Source organism: Salvelinus fontinalis, chromosome 6 (genome assembly GCF_029448725.1).
Source record: "Salvelinus fontinalis isolate EN_2023a chromosome 6, ASM2944872v1, whole genome shotgun sequence".
In the NCBI taxonomy this organism is placed as follows: domain Eukaryota; kingdom Metazoa; phylum Chordata; class Actinopteri; order Salmoniformes; family Salmonidae; genus Salvelinus; species Salvelinus fontinalis.
The window spans coordinates 27,835,353-27,854,949 of NC_074670.1; the positions used below are offsets into that span (position 1 = coordinate 27,835,353).

Here is a 19,597-nt window from a genome sequence, read left to right on the forward strand (position 1 = left end):
TTTGTCCGCTTTACTGTCTTTTCATTCCACCTTTAGGACATTTAGTATTTTCTGACTGGTGCTTAGCTGTTCTCTGAGCACACACAATCTCCTCTAGCTGTGTAATCTGATACGGTGCCAGGTAACATCTAGATACGAGTGTGTCAGTTCAGAGAAAGTCATTGATTTAATCTTAATTCTGCAGCTGACTGCGACTAGCCTTTTCCCCATCACGTGCACTGATGACTGATGAGCATGTTATAGAAAAAAATGTACAATCCCCAGTTTTATAGAGCTATAGCTTCCCCTTTTTCTTTGCCTTCATCTGTCCCTCTGACATTGTGAGCGAATCACAATTTTTTTGTGTGTTTATTGTCAAGCAAAACATTTAAAGATATCAACAAGGAAATGAACACGTGACGTGTTTGTCTGTACAGTTCTTATGGACAAAGAAGTGCTAACATACAGTAAACGTGCAACAAATTACAAATACAAAACAAAAAGTAAAGCACTTACAGCATTAGGAAAAGCGCTATTATATAAATGATTATTGAAGTCAATATTATTCCATCATTAAATACAGTATCAGTACTCTAACTTGTCAGACTTCTCAGAACTAGTTTTTTGCAAATAAAATACAACCATCTCTTGACATCTCATCTTACTCTGTATATCAATCCATTGTGATCCTGTAATTAGAAAAGGTGTTTTCACCGACGGTAATAACTTAATAAATAGTACATGAACTGTACATGTATTGACCTGTTTCCTTTCAACAACATGCAGAAATCCATGACATTAGCCAGGTGCTTGTATTACCAAAAAAGGCCCACTGTTTAACACGTTATCAAGACATGAGTATCGGTATATATTTGTTGGAAGAGAAACATTTTTCCCTTTTCAGCAATGTCACATTTGTTTAATTTTAGGAGCATCAATGTTTCCACTATTATTACTTAGGTGAGGTGGTCCGCCCTGTCTACGTCTGTTACTCTACCTTGAATAAATGGATTAATACATTACATTAGGTTTGGGCTGCCCTGAATATTGTTGTGGGGACCCTCAGGTCCTGCCTAAGGAAAAACATAGGATAGACACCAGGGCATCATACAATATATCGAACATGAATGCTGGCCCATGATCTGAGAGGTCTTGAACTCTGGCCTGGTCCATCTCACAGTAGGGAAAAACTAAAAGGGACGTGACTGACCAGCGAAACCAAGTTGAATTTTCTAATTGGTTGAGGTTCAAGGTTAGATACAGTTTCAGGGTTGCCTTCACAGGACTGTCAATAAGATGCAGGCCAGTCACATTATTTTAGCCTCTCCTCTCACAGTAGGCAGCAGGAAGTGCTGCGCATGGGAAGGTGGGCGGGCAGCTTGGTGTGGTGCCTGAAGCTGTTTTTCTTGTTGTTGTGCACTGGGGCGGCGGTGGCCGGGGGGGCCGTGGGGGTCTCCTGGGCAGCAGCAGGAAGCACTGCACTCTCCTGCACTACATTGACCTGCTGGGGAGGAGCTTCGGGCTTGGCCACGCCCCCTTTGTTGTTGTTCTTAGTGTTCTTTTTTACTTTCTTCTCCTGGGGCTCGGTGGGGTCTGTGGGGTCCTCGGGGGCGCCCTCTAGTGAAGGTAAGGGCTCTGCAGGCAGCTCTGTGGGGGTGGGCTTGCCCTCTGCCTGCTCCTCGTTGGGAATGTTCAGGTTGGAGGTGGAGCGCTTGGTGTTGGTGCAGGTGGACCTGTGTGTTGGAACGTATAAAAAAATGACCTCATAAAGTATGTACAAAAGCAAAGCAAATTAGTAGCAGGTGTGTTTTTCTTATGCAAGCCCTTAGCTCCACAAACAGGCTGGTGTTGGAACCTTACTAACTATACAGTAGTGACATTCAATGAACAGTTCACAGTCATATGATATAGGGCATCTTGCAGTATATCCCTACAGAAGAGATTGGTGTTGCCTCCTCCCCTGCTCCACTTACCCATTGGAGCTCCTGTCCTCTGAGTCCTTCTGTTCACTGCTGTAGCGGAGCTCTGCTGGAGTCTTAAACGACAGGTCCTTCTTCCCCTTCAGCCAATATGTCTTCATGTAGCCTTTACCCTGTGAATGGACAGAATTTAGGCAGCAATAGTACCGTGTTCATGATCTTTATGTTCAATACCTGTCATAACTCAGCCAATGGATGGGCCGCAAATGACCATTTCAGGACTTTTGAACTTTGATAAAACTCCTGAAGAGATCAAAATATATTTTAATAGAAAAATATTTAAAAAATGGATTTAGTGTGGTACATTTTTGTCTGTTTGGCAGGTGGAGCATCACAGTGTCATGATGGAACATCGTACACATACCTTCACAAAAATCTTTCCTCTCTCCTCAATTATGTAGGGCTCATGTTCCAAGTGGTCTTTGGTGGTCTGGCTTATGTGGATCTGCATGCCCTGTACAGACAGACACACAGAGGTTGATGGCTGACATAGTGCTAACTATTCAGCTCACTTAATGTCGCATTAAACTACTTGCGGCCTACTTACGAAATAAATGATTTGCTATACAGTGCTAATTGATTGCGTCTATTGGGTAAATCCATTTAAATTCAATCACTTTTTGACAGCACCCCTTTTCATTTGAACAAATCCTTTCATAAAAAATGTGTCTATTGTAGAAGTGCTCAGAACGTGACTTTTGGACCTGAATGCCAAAACTTTCAAGAGATAAAGTTGCTCAAAGTTGACCTTTTTTGCATACCCCACCATACCATGAGACATCCATGTCTTCATCACTGGAAAATATAAACGGTTGATAATTAGTATAATTTAAAAGCTTACAAACAGGGTTGTCAAACTATTTGATCATTTCTTTTTTTAAGTATGTATTGTTTTAACCTTAAATGTCAATTATCAAAAAATGCGTAAACTCAGATTTAAAAAAAAAAATTCACATACACTGTAGCTTAGACCCTATTTGACATCATCAGAAAGTTTTGTGTTGTGACCAATGTTCCCTCTAAGCTGTGCGTGGGCAAGCAGCTCCCCGGGACTGCCACTCAGAACAAATACCAGCCTGCGCAGAGAAGCAAGAGATTGACCTTCACTCAACTTTCCACAGTTTTCCCCGTTAGTTAGCCCTTACTCTACACAGACCAGTGTGCCATAACCAATCAGAGCTGCAGCAGGCCTATATGCAAATAGACCATTGCCATATATGGATCTGTGCCATTCACTTTGAACTGGACTGTTTTTACAGCATGAGCAGTCATGAGTAGATGTGCTTGTTTTGAGATCAAAGCAAGAGCTACATGTAGCAATGTGTGCACATTTGTACATTTGTTCATATCCTTTGCTAGTTAGTAAGTTATTAGCCCAATTATAGATCATTTTGTATTCAGCAATGGGGGAGTGATTGCTTCCTACAAGAGCACAAAACGTGTGCATTTCAAGACATCTTTGAAAAACGAGTCAGGTAAAGAGATTTTTTTGTCTTAAAGGTGCAGTTTTGTATTTTGAGATTAGGCATGAATAAGCTAAGTAGTCAATAGGCAGAGGGTAGCATAATTTGTCTGACTCTCTGTAATAATGGCATGGGAATAATTATGGGTTTTATTTTGTAAAGTGGTTTCTTGCATCAAACAACACATCATTTTCAGTCACCTCCTTGTCTGAAGGACAAGTGGATGAACAGGTTAATGTCAAGCCCTGCATGTTTTTTTCAAAAGTCTCATGGAATGTAGGCCTACTTTGAACACCACACATTGGTTCCTACTGTAGGCTCAATGATAGAACAGCTATTTTCATGTAAACATTTTATGGGATGCATTTTCTCTGTTTTTGATGGTAGGCCACTCTGGTAGGCTTACGTTATGATCAAATAGCCACAGTAGCCTACTTGACCACTGTTAAAACTAACTTAAACCGGGTACAGCATCAGTGTTCACAGTAAATGTGCGCTGGAAGTTGCACAGAATCTTCACAGCGTTCAGGTTTGCGCTCAGCAGACCTGAAATTTGCTCAGTGCCTACATTTTTTGAGGGAACATTGGTTGTGACTGCCATTGGTTGAAACACAACATGCTCTTGAATACAGAGTGGGTGTCAATCAAAGAAATAGAACATGTATGGAACCTTTTGTTTAAATCAAAAGGAATGCTGTCAAAAAGTGATTGAATTCACATGGATTTACCCTATAGTGAGGTTATGTTGTAATGTCAGCACTCACCACCCCATTGCTCTCCATGCGGGAGGCAGTGTTGACGGTGTCTCCAAACAGACAGTAGCGAGGCATCTTCAGCCCCACCACCCCAGCCACCACCATCCCTGAGTGGATCCCTGAAGGGAAAAAACACACAATGACGTTAAACTGCTTTACTGAACCTGGATCAGTGGCTCTAGATTCAGGGTGCCTTAAGGAGTATAAATCTGGCAGCATTAACTGAGGAGCACAGTCAGGGCATGGCTAGACAATATCAAGCCTTTGACTTCCTTTTGACCGGATTATAAAGACGCACCGTACAGTACAGTATGTGTATGCTTTATGTCTGTCATATGCAGGATTGGGTAGGTTACTATATAAATGTAATCCATTACAGTTACATGACCAAAATTGTAATTAGTAATGTAACTTTTGGATTACCCAAACTCAGTAACGTAATCTGGTTACTTTTGAATTACTTTCCCCCTAAAAGACATTAAAGGAAGACAAAAAGGATCCATCAAACATAGTGGTCTCTGAATTGTGGTCAGACTCACTCAGGTGGAACAAACTTAAACTTGCACCTTTTTTTCAATGCTGAATTGAATGTCATTGAGAAAACAGAAAGGTGTCATAATGTATTTTGTTCCGCAATCGTCCTTTATGAATTTAAAAGTAATCCAAGAAGTAATCATCTAGTTTTTCCAAAGTATCTGTAATCGGATTACAATATTTTTGCTAGTAACGTATTACAGGTACAGTTTTTTGTAATCAGATAACATGTAGTAATTATACTTCTATGGTAAGGTCCACTCCTGTCTACACTTTCTGTGCCATAGAAATAGAATGACTAGATTGTATTTCAATGGTCTCTGCTCACCGACTCTGATCTGGATGTTGTCTCCAGTGGAGGGGTCTTTGAGGTGGTCGATGGAGCTCAGCATGTCCAGGGCCATGTCACATATGTGGTGGGCATGGAAGGTTGTCTTATTGGGCACGCCTGCCACCACCATGTAGGCATCTCGGATGGTCTCCACCTGAATCCATGGGAATAAGAGTCAAGTAGTATGTTTAGAAGCATTACTGTATAAATGATATCATACCAATGAAACAGACTAAATATTCCACTCTGTAAAACATTGCTACAGCCACTCAATGCATGATAAGTCTGTGTTCTCCTTTTTGGTTGAGCCAACCTTGGTTGAGTATTCAGGCATATTGTTCCCACAGAGGACCTTGTTTTGTATTGTCCCAGTCATTCACCTTGTAGACATTGTGCTTCTCGCTGAGCGTGTCGAAGACGATGTAGATCTCGTTGAGCATGTCCACCACCTGCATGGGCGTGATGTGGATGCAGATCTCGTTGAACTTCACCACGTCGCTGAATAGGATGGTCACGTCCGGGAACACCTGGGGAAACGGAAAGGAAATACCAGCACACTTAAATGCTTGACATTGTGGCTAGTTGGAATACAATTGAGCCTTATTGTCATTGAATGTTTTGAGCCAATATTTAGGATAGTTTCCTCTACAAATTCTATGGCTGTGTCTGAAATGGCACCCTATTGCCTATATAGTGCATTACTTTTGGCCAGAGCCTGGGCCCTATATAGTGCCATATATAGGGAATGGGGTGCCATTTTGGATGCACCCTGTATATCTGTATATGTATCTGTAAATTTATGGCTGTGGTTTAGTACCTGGCATGTCTCCAGGGCCGTGATACCCTTCCTGAGCCGGTCAGCCACAGCTTTGGGGATCATGGCGTAGAGGAGGGAGTCTCCTCTCTTCTTCTCCTCGTCCAGCTTCTTGATGATCTCCTGGAGCTGGGCATACTTCTGCTGCTCCTGGAGTGGGAGGAGCCACCAGAGAGAGAGAGCTGTCAGTCAACTAACTCCTCATCCTTCTTCAAATCCATCCCGGCCCTTGAGATGGTCTTTGCCTCTCCCTTTCAGTGTGACCTATACACTGCATAGGTCTTTATTTGTAACTTTGAAAATGAAGCTGCCTATGAGCAGGACTGTGTGTGGGTATAGTAGTATGTCTTGCATTCTTAGATGAGGAAAACTTGGCCCAGTTAGTAGAGGAGTTATCTGATGATGTTAACAATGTACCAAAGTACGGTTGTGTGCTATTCCTATTCTAAAGGGTGGTATGTGGTATATATGAAATGTGTATGACTTACCTGGTCAAGAGCCAGCTGAAGTTCAGCCGACTGCTGTGTTCCGGCTAAGATGAGCTCTCGGCTGGAGTCGTGTAGGTTCAGATCATTCACATAGACGCCCATTTTAATCATGTCCTCCACTGTCTCTATACTGGAAGAGGAAGAAAAAAGTGGAAAAGGAATGAGAGAGACAGCAAGGATGGGGTGATTGGCAGAAAGGGAGATAAGAAGGGATTGGAAAGGTAGAGGGAAGAGGATAAATGCAGCATGCAACAATTTCAACGATTTCAGCGATCTTACTGAGTTACAGTTCATAGGCCCACCCAATTGGAAGCCAGGCCCAGCCAATCAGAATTCGTTTTTTTCCCACAAAAAAGGCTTTATTACAGACAGAAATACTCCTCAGCTTTATCAACTGTCTGGGTGGCTGGTCTCAGATGATCCTGCAGGTGAAGAAGCCGGATGTGGAGCTCCTGGGCTGGCGTGGTTACACGTGGTTTGTGGTTGTGAGGCCGATTGGATGTACTGACAAATTCTCTAAAATTACGTTGGAGGTGGCTTATGGTAGAGAAATGAACATTAAATTCTCTGGCAACAGCTCTGGTGGATATTTCTGCAGTCATCATGCCAATTGCAAGCTCGCTTAAAACTTAAGACATCTGTGCCATTGTGTTGTGTGACAAAACTGCACATTTTAGAGTGGCCTTTTATTGTTCCCAGCACAAGGTGCACCTGTGTAATGATCATGCTGTTTAATCAACTTCTTGATATACCAGACCTGTCAGGTGGATGGATTACCTTGGAAAAGGAAAAATACTCACTAACAGCGATGTAAACAAATTTCTGCACAAAATTGGAGAGAAATGTTTTTTGTGCGTACAGAACATTTATGGGATCTTTTATTTCAGCTCATGAAACATGGGACCAAATATATATTATGCATACTGAACATATTTATAGGCATATAGTAATATTATAAATATAGCTTATCATTGTTTTTATTATTTTCATATGCTAATAAACACAGACACACCATAAGGTAAGGACTATCTAAGGTAAGTGTTGGAGCCAAATTCCCTTACGTTCAGTCTCATTATGAACATTTATGGTTTGTCTTATTAGAATCGTAAAACATTGATTTATTGAAATCTTTCAAGTCTGCTCCCGCTCCCCCTCTCTGGTGCTCGAGGTCGCCAAGCTGCTTATCATTACGCACACCTGTCACCATCGTTACTTGTATCAGCGCTTCATTGGACTCACCTGGATTCATCACATTATTAATTACCTCCCCTATATCTGTCACTTCCTCAGTTTCTTTTCCGAGTCAGCATTAATGTCGTTATGTTTCCCTTGTCCGGACGTTAGCTGTGGTTTGTTTCATGTCGGTTATTTATTTAATATTTAGTCCCTGTACTTGCTTCTCATTTCCCAGCGTCTGTCCTTACAGAATGCTGACAACACAATTTGAAGCATCATGGAGTTTTTTTTGTTTTTGTTGGTGACGTCCGGGTCCAGCGTCTGTCCTTACAGAAATCCTGTTTTGGGTTTTCTATTATGGTAATTATGGGTATTTGAAAGCAATCAAATCAAACTTTATTTGTCACGTGCGCTGAATATAACAGTGAAATGCTTACTTACAAGCCCTTAACCAACAATGCAGTTCAAGAAAGAGTTAAGAAAATATTTACCAAATAAACTAAAGTATAAAAAAAAGTAACACAATAACGGGGTTCCGGGTTAGTTGAGGTCATTTGTACATGTAGGTAGGGGTAAAGTAAATATGCGTAGATAATAGACAGCGAGTAGCAGCAGTGTGAAAACAAATGGGGTGGGGGAGGTCAATGTAAATATTCCGGGTGGCCATTTGATTAATTGTTCAGCAGTCGTATGGCTTGGGGGTAGAAGATGTAAAGGAGCCTTTTGGTCCTAGACTTGGCGCTCCGGCACCGCTTGCCGTGCGGTAGCGAACTACTTGGCGCTCCGGCACCGCTTGCCGTGCGGTAGCAGAGAGAACAGTCTATGACTTGGGTGACTGGAGTCTTATACAATTTTCTGGGCTTTCCTCTGACACCGCCTAGTATATAGGTCCTGGATGGCAGGAAGCTTTGTCCCAGTGATACACTGGGCCGTACGCAAAACCCTCTGTTGCTCGGTCAGATGCCGAGCAGTTGCCACACCAGGCGGTGAAGCAACCGGTCAGGATGCTCTCGATGGTGCAGCTATAGAACTTTTTGAGGATCTGGGGACCCATGCCAAATCTTCTGAGGGGGAAAAGGTTTTGTTGTGCCCTCTTCACTACTGTCTTCGTGTGTTTGGACCATGATAGTTCGTTGGTGATGTGGACACCAAGGAACTTGAAACTCTCGTCCCACTCCACTACAGCCACATCGATGTTAATGGGGGCCTGTTCGGCCCGCCTTTTCCTGTAGTTCACAATCAGCTCCTTTGTCTTGCTCACATTGATGGTCTAGGGTATCCGGAATGATGCTGTTGATGTGAGCCATGACGAGCTTTTCAAAGCACTTCATGGCTACCGACGTGAGTGCTACGGGGCGGTAATCATTTAGGCAGGTTTAGGCAGGTTACCTTCGCTTCCTTGGGCACAATTGTGGTCTGCTTGAAACATGTAATTATTACAGACTCTGTCAGGGAGAGGTTGAAAATGTCAGTGAAGACACTTGACAGTTGGTCCCCGCTTGCTTTGAGAGTACACACCCTGGCAATCCATCTGGCCCTGCGGCTTTGTGAATGTTGACCTGTTTAAAGGGTCTTGCTCACATCGGCTATGGAGAGTGTTATCACACAGTCGTCCGGTACAGCTGGTGCTCTATGCATGCTTCAGTGTTGATTTGCCTCAAAGCGAGCATAAAAGGCATTTAGTTTGTCTGGTAGGCTCGTGTCACTGGGCAGCTCGCGGCTGGGGTTCCCTTTGTAGTCCGTAATAGTTTTCAAGCCCTGCCACATCCAACGAGCGTCAGAGCCGGTGTAGTAGGATTCAATCTTAATCCTGTATTGACACTTTGCCTGTTTGATGGTTCATCTGAGGGCGTAGCGGGATTTCATATAAGCGTCCGGATTTGTGTCCCACTCCTTGAAAGCGGTAACTCTAGTCATTAGCTTGATGTGGATGTTGCCTGTAATCCATGGCTTCTGCTTGGGATATGTATGTACGGTCACTGTGGGGACGACGTCGTCAATGCACTTATCTTATTGATGAAGCCGATGACTGAGGTGGTAAACTCCTCAATGCCATTGGATGAATCCCGGAACATATTCCAGTCTGTGCTAGCAAAACAGTCCTGTAGCGTAGCATCTGTGTCATCTGACCACTTCCGTATTAAGCGAGTCACTGGTACTTCCTGCTTTAGTTTTTGGTTGTAAGCATGAACCAGGAGTATAGAATTATGGTCAGATTTGACAAATGGAGCCTTACCTGGGCAAACCCCCTTCTTCCCATATTCCCTTTCCCTATACCTAATTTGTGGTTTGGTATTATGGCTTAGGTAGGCCTGGATGGACTATAGTCCATGAAATTATCTTTGTTTGTAAAATACCTTTTTGTTTGTTTTTATACTATCGAAGCTTATGATTCTCCTTTTTTGGTTGCTTTGTAAGCGCGTCTGACCGTGGCATCACATAGCTGTAGCCTCAAGGCAAGTTTTGAATTGGACTACGTATTGCCTTTATAGTCAGATAATGACTAGGTACTGTAAGGATGTTGTAGGTGGTCTTACATGGGAGTACTGAGGAAGATGAGCGAGTCCCACTGGGGGACGTACTTCATTTGACCCTTCAGGTGGAGGGGCTTCTTGGGAGGTTCCCTCATATCCTCGAAGATGGTTTCACTGCACTTCCCTGGGGATGACGAAGAGCAGGGTGGGGTCATCCACAGACATAGAACTTGGAAACATTGGTTTGAAATGTAGAATTGTCACCAACAATTCCAAGACCATTTACACTCTAGTTATTCAAAATGGTATAGTTAATACTTAATTCAAAATAGACAGGGCAAACACTGACTGTTTTGATTCTGGCCGTGTGTTGGATTTCTGTACCCCTTTCAAATTTAGGAGAACAAAGCTATGTACGCTTATTTCGGTGAGCTGAACAGGTGGGAAGATAGACAAAAAGAAGTGTGGAGGGCGAGGAAGAAGGGGTTCTCACCGGTGACAGTCTGGAAGGCGAGCAGCTCGATGTCCTCTCCCCCTGAGTTGGCTGAGCTGTTGTACTGAGTCAGAGCACTGCTGAACTCCTGGTCTCCCTTCATCTCCTCCACAGACTTCACATCTAATGGGCCAGAGGAAAGGAGGGAATGAATGACAGAGGAAGGGAATGACTGAGATAGGGAGGGAGAATGGGTGAGTGAGTGACATTTATTTAATGCATTTCACTCATGCTTATAACAGCACTGACAGTGAGATTTTTTATTGTTACACATATTGGAAGACTTTCAAAGCCCAGTGCAGTCAAAAATTTGATTTTCCTGTGTTTTATATGTATTTTACACACTGAGGTTGGAATAATACTGTGAAATTATGAAAATGATTATAATACCCTTTTAGTGTAAGAGCTGTTTGAAAGGACTGCTTGAAATGTCAGCCTTTTTGGTGGGATGGAGATTTAGCCTGCCTGTTGACATCACCAGGCAGTAAGTTAAGTGAATAGACCAATTCGAAAGAGAGTTCCAAACCTCTCTGCAAATAACAGCTAGTTTTCCCCTCCCCACTCCCAGACAGTCCTAGCAAAATTCTTGTGTAAGAAATTGCTCTTTACCAAGAAGCAATTTTTTCTTTCTTTTTGATAATTTTAGTTGAAACAATCACAGTAATCACAACAATCACACTTACTTAATTGTTACCCAGAAATGATTTGATATTGAGATAAAAACAGCTGCATTGGACCTTAATTAATCAAAATCACTTAAACATTAGACGTGCTAGAGATTGTTAGGGACAAAGTACTCCCCTCTCCTGTCGGTTGACTGTGGCGACGGGCGGACCCTTGACTTCTCTGTACCTCTCTCTTCCTCTCTCTTGGGTTTCTCGCTCTCCTCTTTTCCCTCATCTTCCTTTTCCTTGCTCAGTTTAGGGACATTCACCTTCTGCTTGCTCTCCACCACAGCTTTGGACAGTAGCTCAAACACATTGTTAAGGTGGGTGTAGATCTGAGGGGAAGCATGGAAACAGATGACTTCAGTCAAATCCAGGGCCCGTATTCACAAAGCGTCTCAGAGTAGGAGTGCTGATCTAGGATCAGGTCCACACTGTCCAAGTAACCTTATTTATTGTGATTATGAAGGCAATGTTGATCCTATATCAGCACTCTTACTCTGAGATTCTTTATTCTGAGACTGGCCCTGATACATGCAGACATAGTTATGCTTAAAGGTCCCGCACAGGTATCCTATTTCCCAAGTAAAAATAGCCTTTGAATGACAAAAACATCACCCATAATATTTGTACACTATTAAAATGCTCAGAATTGAAGAAATGTTACATTCTCATTTCTAACTATCAGGAAGCCTGAAAGAGCAGGCTGTGGGCAGGGAGCTTATATTCATGAGCTCGCCTTGACTGACAGCTCTTTGAAACGCCCTTGTGGTCGTTGTAACAAGGTAAACAATGGGCCACATGTCATTGATGAACAGGTAAACAATGGGCCACATGTCATTCCTAGCCTAAATTTTTGTCTCAACCCATTTTCTCTGCAAAATGCTCTCATAGTCAACAGAACTGTTGGATATCAGACAAACAGCAGCAATACGCAATTGTAAAGCCTGAGTGATCTTAGAAGCTTACACATAAGAGAATATACAAACAGCATACAATAAGTGTACTGGACAATTTATTGGTGCCTCTGCATTAAATCAAATAACATTTTATTGGTCACATACACATATTTAGCAGATGTTATTGTGGGTGTAGTGAAATGCTTGCATTATAAATAACAATATGTTCAGAATTGTATGTATTGATCAGACATTTATTTGATAATTTACAATAGGACAGCACAGCCCAAAATATTGATCAACATGAACACTCATGAGAAATAATGGTGAGAAATAATGGTGAGACATCATTTGACATAAAAAAAAATATTAGAGCCATAAGCCTAATATAGGCACCCAGCCACCCTAGTGTCTAGGACCCCATTGAGTCGTACAATTTGTAACACTAATCTCCCATCCAAATGCTAGAAAAAAACATAGAAATGAACAAAATGTGATATCATATCATGTAAAAGTTAATTACTTAGGCTTTAGGTAATGCAACCAACCACAGAGATTGATGGGGAGGGGAGGGGGACCCATGTACCCCGCTTCAATCAAGCAGACTTCAGTCACCCACTTGGCTTCAGTCACCCCCAAGATTGAAGCGGGACACTATGGCCTCCTTGTCAGAACTCTCACACTGGGCAAACAGGGGTGCTGGGATGGACAGCTCACACAGCTTCCCCAGCTTCCCCACATACTGTAACATGCTGGATCAAGCGTGGCCTTGTTGAAGAGGAGATCCAGGAAGCTGTCTACATAGCCTGTAATGTTTATGAAAAGGGAAATGTTTGTTAAATGGGTAGTGAATTTATTTTCCTTTATTTACTGTTCCGAGTCATGATGCTATTGATTCGTTGATGTAGTGATCTATTCATTTTACAATGTGTTTTTGAAGTACTCAATTTGAAATATGCAATATTTGGTTGTGCACTTTTTTTGTGAAACGTTTCAATGTTTGTATTTTGAATTTTTGTGTGCCTGAAATGCTTAATTGATGCAGATTTGAAATGAAGAGTAGTACTTAATTCGTTTTTTGGTGTATCTGTAGTTACTTTGTATATTTGTGAACATTTTTATTTCACTACATTCCTAAAGAAAATAATGTACTTTTTACTCCATACATTTTCCCTGACACCCAAAGTTGTCTTTACATTTTGAATGGTTAGAAGGACAGGAAAATGGTAATTTTCACAAACTTATCACGAGAACATGCCTGGTCATCTCTACTGCCTCTGATCTGGCGGACTCACTAAACACAAATGCTTTGTTTGAAAATGATGTCTGAAGTGTTGGAGTGTGTCCCTAGCTATCAGTAAATAAAATCTAAAGAAAACTGTGCCATCTGGTTTGCTTAATAAGTCATTTGAAATGATTTATACTTTTACTTTTGATACTTAAATGTTTTAGCAATTATATTTACTTTTGATACTTAAAACTTCTTGTGGATAGGGGGCAGCATTTTCACGTTTGGATGAAAAGCGTGCCCAGTGTAAACTGCCTCCTACTTAGTCCCAGATGCTAATATATGCATATTATTATTAGTATTGGATAGAAAACACTCTGCAGTTTCTAAAACTGTTTGAATCATGTCTGTGACTATAACAACTTTTTTGGCAGGCAAAACCCAGAGGACAAACCATTCAGACTTTTATTTTTGAGGTCACTTTCTTTTCAATGTGTTTTCATTGGGAATCCAGATTTCTAAGGGACCTTCCTGCAATTCCTATCGCTTCCACTGGATGTCAACATTCTTTAGAAATTGGTTGAGGTTTTGCCTTTGATAAATTAAGAAGTAGCCATGTTCAGAATGAGGCTCCAGTGAAGTGTACTGTTTGTTAGAGGCGCGTGACCAGAAAGTATGCTACACATTGTTTTCCTCCGGTATTAAACACAGATCATCCCATCTTCAATTTTATCGATTATTTACGTAAAAAAATACCTAAAGTTGTGTTACAAAAGTAGTTTGAAATATTTGGACAAAGCTTACAGGTAACTTTTGAGATATTTTGTAGTCATGTTGTGCAAGTTGGAACCAGTGTTTTTCTGGATCAAACGCGCCAAATAAATTGACATTTTGGATATATATCGACGGAATTAATCGAACAAAAGGACAATTTTTGTGATGTTTATGGGACATATTGGAGTGCCAACAGAAGAAGCTCATCAAAGGTAAGGCATGAATTATATCTTTATTTCTGCGTTTTGTGTCGCGCCGGGAGGGTTGAAATATGATGGTCTGTGTTTGTTTGCTATCCTCAGATAATAGCATTGTTTGCTTTCGCCGTAAAGCATGTTTGAAATCTGACACGTTGGCTGGATTCACAACAAGTGTAGGTTTAATTTGGTATATTGAATGTGTGATTTCATGAAAGTTTAATTTTTATAGTAATTTATTTGAATTTGGCGCTCTGCATTTTCACTGGATTTGGCCAGGTGACGTCCCACATATCCCAGAGGTTTTAAGTATATTTATAACGAAATACTTTTAGACGTTTAGTCAAGTAGTATTTTACTGGGTGACTTTCACTTTTACTTGAGTAATTTTCTATTAACATATCTTTACTTTTACTCAAGTATGACAATTGGGTACTTTTTCCACCACTGGAAATGAATAAATGGCTTACAGTATGTTGGGTCTGTCTTCACATGTTTCACATCATATCCCCCCCTTTGCCTTTGGAAAGCAGATTTTGTATCACAGCATTCCTGCTGTGGTGGTTGCCTGGGAATCTGTGCAGACAAAATAGATGTTGAATTTTCTAAAATGTCTATCATTACAGCTTGATGATAGTGAAAATACCAAAAGTAGATAAAGTGAAAATCATAATGATACTTACATTATGGTCAGCGCTTGCAAGACCCACTGTTCCAATGTCAATGATGGTATTGCATCCGTCTTTAGGATTAGCTTCCTGGCAAGACCAATTGATAAAGCAACTTCGCTCAAAATGTGCACTGCACACCCGTGACATAATTGTAATTTTCGGTGCAGCCTGTCCACCCAAAATAAAAATGAGACACTGCTGTCGGATGTCTTCTTTCTTCAGAAAATAGTGTAACGTTAAACTTACACTTTGGCATCCAGTCACAATGTGCTTTTTTCCGGCATGCTGGTAAGTAGCTTGCTAGCTAACAGTCACACCACAGATGAAAGGCTACCAGTATATTTAAATATATATATATTATTTGGTTGTACGTTCTGCTTGAGCTAGCTACTAGTAGCTTGCCTACGGTTTGTAAACAAAGCCAAAGCAAGGCATAGGAACACATGCAATTATGGTTTTAAGGCAGTACATATTTAAATTATTTAAGATAAGACGCTACTGGTGTATTACATTTCCGGCTTTATGTGACATTGGATAAAGCCTGACTGAATCCAAGTGTTTGACAAGGGGAGGGGACCAGTAACTTTATGATCAAACATTATCAATGTGCCAGCTACAGCCATTCTTCATACTTGGGTTACCCTACTTTGAACTGATTTCATCCAAATATCATCCAATGTGATGAAAAACATGATTTTCAATGTTTGGGACCATTAAAGGGGGTTGTTGAATGTTACTAAATAACCCAAATATCTACTAAAAAACTCTGGATTGGCAACAATAGCCTAGGTAAGTGGAAAAAACCATACCAAATGTAACAGAACCCTCATCCCCCTCTCTCTCCCCTCCTGTACTCACGTTGTCCCAGCTGAACTCCAGCATGGGCCGCACCAGGGTGAACTCTTCGTTGACCTTCTTGCCCTGCAGGTCGGAGAAGACCTCCTTTAGGCCGTCCCCAATGCGGTACATGGTCATGTCCCGGCGGAAGATCACACTAAAGGGGAACATGTCGAAAAAGATGCCCCTCTTCATGGGTAGCTTCTCATACCCCGGGGCCGTCTTCTGCTGTGGCATGCGGTGCTTGAAGGCAGCGTTGTCAAAGTTCATCTTGTAGATCTGCGGCAAAGATACATCACGGCACCGCAACTGTGAGGATCTTAAGGTTGTGAGAATCATGACAATCGGGCCTGAAACTAAAGTTGTTTGACAATGGGGCAAACAGTAGCACTTGGAAAGTGATGCACTCCTAGGTCGGAAGAGTTACTTGCGCGTGCGCTGGGGTGTACATAAGATTGTTGAAAAGAAGTAGCTTCAGATAGGTAGATGCCCACAGTACAGTACATACCACATATGTCATCTTCTCAGTCTCCTCTTTGGACAGGATCTCAACTTCAATGTCTGTGTTGTAGAACTGCCTTCCCACTTGAGACAGCTGGCCTACAGTATGGGAAGAGAGAACAAGTCTTTTTACCGTTTGGAGATGTGTGACATGCATCCTATGTATAGTATTACCAAATATAATATAGTGCTTTCAGAAAAAGAGTGTTTGCTATGTTTGTCCTCTGTGGTGCTCCCTACCTACCTTTGACAAACTGGGTGAAGCCCTTGCGGGTGCTGCGGTAGTGCAGGGTGAGGCTGGTCTCACACTCCTCCTCCACACAGAAGCTGGGAGGCTGCACCTTGGGGAAAGAGAAGCGGAAGTACTCGTGCAGGTTGTCCAGCTCATTGATGAAGTCACGCACATTACGCCCCAACACCTGGATGAATGGACAAGGGATAAATAATGACATTACACACACACACCAGTGTATTGATCATTGACTAGGGCCAATTATGCCAAGTGTTAACTAAGACACTTGAGGGCCACTAGGCACCAGGTCACCTTGAGAATCCTCTCGTAGCCGTAGTTCCCGATCCTCTTCACCATGTAAACCCCGAAGGCATACATGAGCTCATCATGGGTCTTCCCCAGGACCTCACCAGCTGCCTTGGCTAGCCGCAGGATCAGGTTGTCACTGCAGGGGAGAAGGAAGATACCTAGATATGACATTTACATTGACATTTTTGTCATTTAGCAGATGCTCTTATCCAAAGCGACTTACAGTTAGTGCATTCATTGACCTGTTGGCTGTGTGTTATGTATTGATGGTCTATGTTAACTTGTTGTGCTTTTGCCAAGTCTATCAGGAAAGAGATTCAAGTGAAACCTCGGGTGACTTCCTTTCCTGGTAAAGTTAGAATATAAAGTAAATATGACGCACAGAGATGTAGTTTGCCCCGACAGTTAGATGGGATATGGCCGTACTTGTACATCTGATGGCGGACAAACTTGAGATGCGGTATCTCTGCCCGGGCCTCTATCAGCCTCCATACATCCTCTCCGTACGACTCGTTGATATAATCATTCACTGCTTCCAAGTACAGGCCGTACATCTTAAGGGGGTTGGGAACCTCCAGATTTCTGCCAAGTTTAACTGCTTTACTGAGGAATGGTAAGGAAAGAAGAAGTGTAAAACACCTGCAGTCTGAGTCATTTTGCATATAGGATGAACTAGATGTTAAAAACTATGAAGTCCCTCATTATTCATTGCCACAAATATTTTCCAAAATCAATAAATCATCCCTTTTGGGTATCCTGAGCAAGATTAACATCTTGCTCTACACAGAGCTCTACTCTAGTACTAGCACATGTGCAGTACTTGCACTTCACATGTAGTATTTAACTGATGAGTAAAAAGGAGAAAATCAATCTCACACATGTATCACAAATACATTTTCACATGGACACAAATCATGTGTACATATACAGGCACAATGAGTTACTTTACACTCTTACCCTGAGGTTTGAATGTCAGGTAACCTCCTCAAACACCTCCCTACCTCTGCACACTGTTACACAATACTCTTTTGTCAGTGTTGATCAGAAGACTTTTACAATAGCACAAGATTATCCTTTAAAGACTCATCTTTAAATAAGACACTACACTGCACAGTACTGCCTTTAGTCTATGGCACCTCGGACCTAAAATTGTCCGGAATCTATGTTCCACACCATTTACCCAGCTAACACAAATGTTTCCCCATAGTATATCAAAAGTTTTCCAAAAGAAAAAGCAGAAGAAGAGGGGGAAAATATGGGTCCCTTACCTGCAGTCCCTCAGTGGTATGTAATTTGCTGGTCCAACTGCGGGAGCGAATGCCAAAATGCTGCTCCCTGATCTGACTGGCCAAACACCTGCTCGTGACACTGGCCCTCTTCAGACACTTCTCTATCAAGTCAATGGGTGGCAGGGCCTAAAATAAGAGTGCCAAGGCATGTTTCTGGCAGGTACCAAAGAAAAGGTAATAGTGGTGACTTTCTAGCTCGCTGAAGACATAACAGGCCAATGTGTGTGTGTACTGTGCTGTAAGTCTGTGTTTGGATCTTGGTTATGAATGCCAAAAGGAAAGGTGTGTGGGCTTATTGTGGGGAATCTCTCAAGAGGGGCATGCCCCCCCTGTGATATAAGTAAATGTTTTAAATAAATCAATATACTGTATAATTGTACATATAGGGCTGTGGACTATGAAGTACATTGTGACAAATATATATATTTTAAAAATAAGTAGGCTCTCTAAGCCTAGGTTATGGGATGGGCAACGTCTGGAGCAACCCTTCAATGGATTTTCGGGTTTGATTTGTTCATTCAAATAAAATAAAATTAATTGCAGTCCGGATAAAGGGAAGATATTTAAAGATATAAATATATATCTATCAGGTTTTAGAAGTCAAAGTGTAACCTGTAGTCGTTTTTTAATCCCCCCCCCCCCCCCAAAAAAGTGAAGTGCTCTATTGTAATGCTATGCTAAACGCACCCGTTATCAGCACCCGCGGGAAAATTGTGTCTCATGTTGCAAGTACGGTTGGATTGAGAAAGCCCTGGGAGTGTGAACATTGTCTTGATGGTGCTTATTGAGGCAATGGTTTTGCCCGTTCTATAAACTCTGAAGGGGAGGGAGAGTATATATCAGCTATGTTGTTAGCCTGTAGGGCAGGTTATAGACCTATTGTCCAAGTAGGCCAAATCTACCCGTAGCCTGTTTCCAAAAACCAAATCCTTTGGGATTGATAACAGGTTGGTTTGAATAACTACTACAAATATTCACAAATATGGTGCACCAGCCATACCACTTTTGGCCAAGACCGACTGATCTCCCCACCAGCCTTCTTGCATCCCGCGCGCAGAATCAAGCTAATTATAAAAATGTAAACACTTAATTTTCGAAGCTTTAGTTCTGTTGTAAAGCAGTGTGACGGTGCCCCTTTGCGAATATTTAGAGAAAAGTAGATGAGCGCACTAACTCACTCACTTGTCGGTCGAGCCTATTCTGTCTGTGTGAATAGGCTCGACCGACAACTGATTAGGTTTTCATGGGCTCATCTACTTTTCTCTAAATATTCGCTAGGGGGCACCGTTACAACGCTCTCCATTCAAATGAAAACATCAATGGACGTCAACAGAGAGAGAAACTACACTACCACTAGTGATGGGCATTCCGAGTATTTTCGGTGAGCCGGCTCATTGGCTCCGTTCACGTAAAAGAGCCGGCTCATTTGGTTCCCAAACGCCTCTTCGTTTAAAATGCTTAACATCTACGTAGAACCATGAAACAAATAGCAAATATCCAATACAAAAG

The 19,597-nt window shown here is 41.9% G+C and overlaps 1 protein-coding gene across 2 annotated transcripts; it reads right to left on the reverse strand.

Moving 5' to 3' along the window:
• Window positions 1–329: 329 nt before the first annotated feature.
• Window positions 330–18,287, reverse strand: LOC129857545 (soluble guanylate cyclase 88E-like). 2 transcript variants are annotated; one of them, XM_055925884.1, is made up of 17 exons: window positions 18,068–18,287; window positions 17,226–17,402; window positions 16,803–16,935; window positions 16,503–16,677; window positions 16,266–16,357; window positions 15,779–16,036; window positions 11,339–11,486; window positions 10,487–10,609; window positions 10,057–10,177; window positions 6,344–6,473; window positions 5,859–6,005; window positions 5,422–5,568; window positions 5,039–5,195; window positions 4,186–4,295; window positions 2,323–2,412; window positions 1,953–2,071; window positions 330–1,712 (listed from the first exon to the last, which is right to left on the reverse strand). In XM_055925884.1, the coding sequence occupies exons 2-17, from the start codon at window positions 17,351–17,353 to the stop codon at window positions 1,310–1,312; spliced, it is 2,481 nt and encodes an 826-aa protein (XP_055781859.1). In that variant the 5' UTR covers window positions 17,354–17,402; window positions 18,068–18,287; the 3' UTR covers window positions 330–1,309. The 2 variants fall into 2 exon arrangements, with proteins under 2 accessions (XP_055781859.1, XP_055781858.1); XM_055925883.1 differs by having other exon boundaries at window positions 11,288–11,486; window positions 18,068–18,286.
• Window positions 18,288–19,597: the final 1,310 nt, after the last annotated feature.

Excerpts from the sequence above, each read along its gene's own strand:
- LOC129857545 (XM_055925883.1), bottom strand. The coding sequence starts at position 17,353 with ATGTACGGCCTGTACTTGGAAGCAGTGAATGATTATATCAACGAGTCG. Across the intron at positions 16,678-16,802 it reads GCTACGAGAGGATTCTCAAG|GTGTTGGGGCGTAATGTGCG; the intron begins GTGACCTGGTGC and ends CCATTCATCCAG. Across the intron at positions 2,072-2,322 it reads GAGGAAAGATTTTTGTGAAG|GGTAAAGGCTACATGAAGAC; the intron begins GTATGTGTACGA and ends GTCCATTCACAG.